At 40.2% G+C, this 6819-nt stretch overlaps 2 protein-coding genes across 2 annotated transcripts; one reads left to right on the top strand and one right to left on the bottom strand.

Moving 5' to 3' along the window:
• Positions 1 to 3902: 3902 nt before the first annotated feature.
• On the bottom strand, positions 3903 to 4283 carry EAH_00059110 (hypothetical protein, conserved; the record flags this gene model as incomplete). The annotated part of the gene is made up of 1 exon (XM_013393612.1): positions 3903 to 4283. The coding sequence occupies one exon, from the start codon at positions 4281 to 4283 to the stop codon at positions 3903 to 3905; it is 381 nt and encodes a 126-aa protein (XP_013249066.1).
• Positions 4284 to 4708: 425 nt separating this feature from the next.
• Positions 4709 to 6613, top strand: EAH_00059120 (hypothetical protein, conserved; the record flags this gene model as incomplete). Its single annotated transcript, XM_013393613.1, has 2 exons — positions 4709 to 4883; positions 5625 to 6613. The coding sequence occupies 2 exons, from the start codon at positions 4709 to 4711 to the stop codon at positions 6611 to 6613; spliced, it is 1164 nt and encodes a 387-aa protein (XP_013249067.1).
• Between the last annotated feature and the right edge of the window lie 206 nt (positions 6614 to 6819).

Here is a 6819-nt window from a genome sequence, read left to right on the forward strand (position 1 = left end):
AATATCGGTATGTCTCTGTTGTTTGAAATGCAATTAATATACTTTTATACCTCACTAACACCTCCCTTATTATTAATGATATATCTGCTGCAGCCAGAGAAAGAGAGACAGAACTAATGAATCAAATGGTAGGCCCGCGTGTATGTGCATCTACATTAATACTCAAAGTGCTTCAGAAGATATGCATGCACATAGGCATGTCTTCTGTGCACGCATGCATGCACGCATGTATTTCTTTATAATTTATTTTAAAGAGGCTTCATTTGTTTATTTTCTCAGTCAAGCTTCATGCTACGAAGAACCTCCAAGGTCCTTGAAAACCTGCGTAAGTCTATTTGCTTGAAAACACAAAGACAGAACAAAAACAACAACAACAAAACAAACAAACAAACAAACAAATAATAACAAATTGCTGCTGTTAGTACCCAGGAAACGGGTCCTTACAGTTCATGTTGAGCTATCAACAAATCACAAGCTGGCTTACAACGAATTCTGCAACAAATGCGTCGCGAATCTGCATGCAGCAAAGGCTAATTGTCTCGGTCTCCTAACTACACTCCGGTATCTGTTTTCTCCTTCTGAAGCATCAGCAACAGCAGCAGCAGCAGCAGCGCTTGTTGATGCAATTGCGTTCTTGATTATTTGTTGTTGTACTCGTGTTGCTGCTGCTGCTTCCTTATTTTTGTTTTTCTCTTCTTCTCGTTGCTTGCCTCGTTGTTTGCGTTGTTGTTGATGCTGTTGCTGGTTTTGCTGTTGTTGTTGTGCCTTTGTTTGTGCATATGTTGTTTTGTTATATTTCTACTCTGAGTATTGTTTTAATTGTTTGTTTGTTTCTTCTTGCTGCTGAATCTGCTGCTTTTCTTTATTTGTCTCAGACGCATCGTCAACGTTCCGGATGCTATCTGTACAAAACCACAAAACTTTGAAGAAGATGCATCGAAAACATTTGCAGCAGAAGAAGAAAATAATGAAGAGGGATATTTAAATGAAGGATGCAGAGAAGAGACAGAAGAAGTACTAAACCCTAATTCTACAGTGTAAGCCACAACTCAAAACAATATTAATAACATTCATATTAGCGGCAACATAATAGCACAAGCAGTAATAACAATTTAATAATAATAGACATATTGTCCTGTCACAGAAGTATGCATATCTATATTATTATACAATAAGGCATACTAGTATATATATATATATATATTATATGCATATGGTAATGAATTTTGCATAATAATAATAATAATAATAATAATAATAATAATAATAATAATAAGGACAGTGCATGCACTAGTAACAAGGATATTTACACAAAAAGAAACAACCGTTAAAATGTTTAACATTTTTTGTCTGTTTCAGGCTGTCGGATCCATCAAACAAGATGGTGTTGTTGTTGCACATAATATCTCAGCTATCATCAGACCCTATTGAGAAGGTGCTGTCTCTTTTATTCTTTTATTCTTTCCCTCTCCTCTTCTACGCTTGTCTGCATGCAGGCAGTGATCGTCAGCAATTCAACAGTTGTGCTGAATAGAGTAGAGGCGCTGTTAAAGGTGCATGCGGTGGAGAGTCTGCGTCTAGATGGACATACACCTGAATCAACAAGAGGAGACCTCGTTGAGAAGTTTAACAACGATAAACACACAAAAGCCTTTCTTCTCTCCTCTAAAGCAGGAGGCACAGGCCTCAACCTCACAGGAGCAAACCGGCTTATACACTTTGACCCCGACTGGTATTACAAGAAGTTTAATTAAACTCATTAATAAGACAACAATAATATCTGAAGAAGCAGTATGCCTGATGATAGTCTCCCTGTTCTTCTTATAATTGCTATTAAGATAAAATAATAAAATATATTACTTTTGTTGTTTTTAATATTAAGAGTAAACGCTTTGCCGCAAACATATGCAGTTATTCAAATTCGTTCAGTCGTCTTAACGTATAAATAGTGTTGTGATGACTTCTCTAATACTTATTGCTATTTATGTTTGTCTGTTTATCTCAGGAACCCAGCAAACGACCAACAGGTGCGTCTGTACACCTCAAGTCTCTTTATTCAGGCTTTTTTCTTCAACTTCATCTATACACTCATCTTCTTTTATTCTATTTACCTCCACCAATACACTCTTCACTAGTATTTCTACTATTATTATTATTTCTATTGTTCTTATTACTATTATTCTTATTATTATCACTTCTAATACTGCTATTGTTATTGCTACTATTGTTATTTTTATTGCGATTATGATTATTATAACATTGCGTTATTATTGTTGTGATTATCATTACTACTTTTGTTATTGTTATTGTTAATAATAATAATAATGTTATCCTGTTATATTATTATTATTATTATTATTATTATTATTATTATTATTATTATTATTATTATTATTATTATTTCTATTGTTCTTATTACTATTATTCTTATTATTATCACTTCTAATACTGCTATTGTTATTGCTACTATTGTTATTTTTATTGCGATTATGATTATTAGAATATTGCGTTATTATTGTTGTGATTACCATTACTACTTTTGTTATTGTTATTGTTAATAATAATAATAATGTTATCCTGTTATTATTATTATTATTATTATTATTATTATTATTATTATTATTATTATTATTATTATTATTATTGTTAGGCGCTGTCCCGCATCTGGCGAGACGGGCAAACGAAGCCGGTTTTCATCTACCGATTCGTCGGGGCCGGGACATTGGAGGCGCAAATAATCAGAAGACAACTCTTTAAAAACTCTCTTGCAAAAGTACTTGAACCCTAAACCCTAAACCCTAAACCCTCTTAACTCTATTAACCCTACACCCCATGCTTTACGCCCTACGCTCTAAACCCTAAACCCTAAACCCTAAACCCACCGCTCTCAACTCTGGGCCTTGAGCCATAAAACCTAAACCCAAAACTCTCAACCCTGAAACCTACGGTCTATTCTCTAACCCTCATGCTCTAAGTTCTTAGCCCTAAACCCTAAACCCTAAACCCTAATCACCTTAAACCCTAAAAGCCTTGATTTCAGACGTTTGTGGACGGGAGAGAAGGCAGCAGCGGCCGTTGGATAGCTGAGCGCATAAAAGATTTGCTGAAGCCCATATCAGGTCTTTCTTTGCATGCGGGCTGGGGTAATTGCAAAAGAATAAATAAAATGCATCAACAGGAGTTGAACAGACGGCGCAAGAAGAAGAAGCCAATACACCCCTAAACGTCTTCTACCCAGGAAGCAGCAACAATCCCCCTCCTTCTTGGCTTGAAGGCTTTCACCTAAACCTTGATGCCTCTCTTCTTCGCCAAGTTGAATTGGAGGTATGTTTGGGCTTTAAATAAACTCGTGTTGTTCTTTTCTACAAAATTTATTATTTTTCATCATCACTTTGCAGGAGGACACCCTGCAAGTCTTAACAGAGACAGAAGCCTCCTCTTCTTAAACACAAAAAAACCTCCTTCATAGCCCCAACTGCTTTTGTCTTTGTGCATGTTTGCAGAAGGAGTCTGTTTTTCTGTTTTGAAGCAAAGAAGAGACAGAACGGCAACTCTCTCTAGAGGAGACAGCCAATTAATTACATGCATAGGGAGTTGTTTTACTCATTAAGGAGGCGAAAGCCTCGTTAAGCAAACATATTCCTCCTTGCATCTTGTTCTAGATCTGCATGCATCAGCAGCACCTTACTAGAAGCTGTCGAAGCAGCAGCACGAAAAACTGCAGTGGCTAAGTAGTGTTATCATTTGACTGTGGTCGCTCGGGTGTCTGTTTGCCTCGCCACTTGATGCTTCAGCTTCTCTTCTTCCCTTCGCTTCCCTCCAGCATTCGTCGACCTTCTGCGCATGCAGCGCACGTGCAGCCACAGCAACACCAGCAGCAGCAGCAGCTTTCCTGCTGTCCGTCACGAGAAGGCAGTCAGCCCTCCTGGTTCGAGGGGCGGTGCGAGCTCTTCTATCTTTTGCTTGAGAAGGGGAGCATTGGCCCCAGTTATCTGCTCTACGACAACACCATCTTTATACAAGAGGAATTTGGGGGTGGAGGAGCCGCCTAAGGAGGCAAGCTCGGGCACCAGCGCCGCGTCTGCTGCGACGCAGCAGCATCTGTCTACGAAATTCTCTAAGGTAAGCGCCAAAGACTTCAAGGTGGGTACGACAGCGTTGCAGGGGCCGCACCACGCTGAGTATACGTCTACAATGAACAGCCTCGGGTCGTCGCTCGCCTTCACGACCGACTTGAAATGGTTTTCGTCGGTTATTTGAATTCTCTGAAACTTCGTCGCCATTGCAAAAAAAAATACGGGCACTCAAAAACGAATTTTAAGGCTATTTTGTTCATGAATGCGATGCCTTGCGCATTCAGCTGTCAACGTGGTCGCCGAGTTCAAGAGGAAACAGGCAAAAACAGCGTATACAAAAGACTACATACCTGAAATCTCCTTGAAATTGGATACACAAATTACTTAAATTTGTGAATATGTTGATGTTGGGGGGAATTTCATCGAAATTAGCAGCAGATCGCCCGTCTTCCCGCCAGGTCACTCCGCTGTTCATGCATGCACGAGCCTTAAGGCCTCAGCGAGAAAAAGCTGACCGATCTTCATCGTTTTAACTGCTATTAAGGGTATGTTTTGATTAAAATGCAAACAAATAGTTTGCAAATACTAATAATTTCATTTTTAGCCATTTTTAAAGCCACATTTCCATACAGATGACGACGTACATTGTAGAGGGCCGCTATGACTGCCCTCAACTCGCTCGCTGTCAACTGTTAGCAGACCGCCTCGAAGTTCTTGTTCCCTCAGTCTCCACTAAATTTAAACTTTTTGAACCACAGGAATTCCGCGAGCGCCTCGCCTACGTCGCACGCAGCTTCCCGGCCCTCGGTGAGTCTGCAAATGCATCAAAAAAAATCAAATACAAATAGAAATCGTAGCCCGAACGACTTGAAACAGTAATCAGAACACCTCAAAACAGCAGTCAGAATAATTGGAAATAATACCAAAACGAATAAATATAGCATTCAGAATCCTCAGATAAAGGCATGAAAAAGGTGAGAAATAGTAAGAAGAACAATGAGAAAAAGCAACTGAATTATATAGAAATAACAAAAACAACAATTAGGAGAAAGCAATGAAAGCAAGTAGAAATTAATAGATCTCTACTAAAAAGCAACACAAAGACAAAGGAGGTAAAAGCAGCTTCCTTCTCTCCTCATCTGCTGTCAGTGTATTTCTTGCTCTTGTTTGTTTTTATCGTCTCCTGGTTTTGTTTGATTTTGAAATTGTTTTTCTCTCGCTAATATTGACGAGCTGATTGCGTCTGTCTGTGTCTGTCTCAGTCTCTCTCTCTCTCTCGCAGTGTCTCTTTCTCTGTCTCTTTATTTGTCTCTCTCTCTCGATATCTATCTGTATTCCTATCTCTATATCTGTATTTATATTTATCTCTATCTCTATCTCTGTACCTGTATCAATCTCTATCTCTGTTTGAGTCTCTGTCTAATTGTTTGTTTGTCTCTGTGTCTATGTCTGCGTTTGTACGTTTATTTATTTTATTTTATGTCTTATATTGCATCTATTGTTTCTTTTTGTGTATGAACAACAACAACAAAAATGTTTTATCTTCAGACCTCTCATCGCATGGAGGGGCCCCTGTGGTGTATACGGAGGGCGGGTCATTTATAGGCGACGATAAGAGTTTTATTTCTTTTGTGTGTGAAAAGTATAATATAGAAGAAGAAGAGCCTGATATAAAAGAAGAAGAACAAGAAGCTGCTCTCTCTCGACTTATTCAATTTAACTCGCAGCAATTTAAATATCTCAAAGAAATCAGCAAAAACGGACAACAAATTCAGCAACAGGCAGCAGAGCGTACAGCAGAATTGCTTTCTAAACATCAACACAATAAAGAAGAGGGTCCCCCTAAGCTGCAGCTCATTGAGGGGGAAATACCCTCCTCTTCCTCATCTCCTGCTGCTGCTGCTGCTGCTGCTGATGCTGCTGCTGCTGCTGCTGCTGCTGCTGCTGATGCTGGACTCCCCTGTGCATTTAAAATACCCCCGGGGGTTAAAGTAATGAAGACAATCGATCAGGGAGGTAGATACACCTTGTGGGTGTCTCCACCTCTACCTCCAGGAAGAACTGCTTGCTGCAACGAAGAGAAACAGCAGCAGCACCAGCAACAGCAACAGCAGCAGGAGCAGGAGCAACAGCAACAGCAGCAGGAGCAGGAGCAGGAGCAGCAGCAGCAACAGCAACAGCAACAGCAGCAGCAGCAACAGCAACAGCAGCAGCAGCAGCAACAGCAACAGCAACAGCAGCAACAGCAACAGCAGCAGCAACAGCAGCAGCAGCAGCAGCAACAGCAGCAGCAGCAGCAGCAGCGGACTGAAAAGATTTCTCGTAGATATTTGCTGGATGCTACAATTCCTCGCGGGTCTTCTGCTGCTGCATGCGACTTTCGTTTGCTGCTGCATGATGCGTGGCTGTCTCCTAATCATTTGGTGTTGGTGCCCAGAGACTGTCTCCTTCGGGTGTACAGGCAGCCTAAGAGACCCCCTTGTTTATTGCTGCTGCTGGCAGGCGAGCGAGAGCATACACTGCAGCAGCAGATATAAAGAGAGACACAGAGAAGGAGACAGAGAAGCACAACATACGCAAAAACAAAATCGTGCAGTTTCAAAGACAGTTAAAGAGACAGAAGAAAGCCGGCAAAGAGACAGCAGAATTGTAATAAAATTAACAATAAAACAGACGCTAAGAGAGGGATAAGCAGCAGCAAAAACAAACAAAACAGAGAGACATTAGAAGCAACAACAATAGA

Source organism: Eimeria acervulina, genomic scaffold, assembly GCF_000499425.1.
Source record: "Eimeria acervulina Houghton genomic scaffold, Eah_scaff1378, whole genome shotgun sequence".
Taxonomy (NCBI): domain Eukaryota; phylum Apicomplexa; class Conoidasida; order Eucoccidiorida; family Eimeriidae; genus Eimeria; species Eimeria acervulina.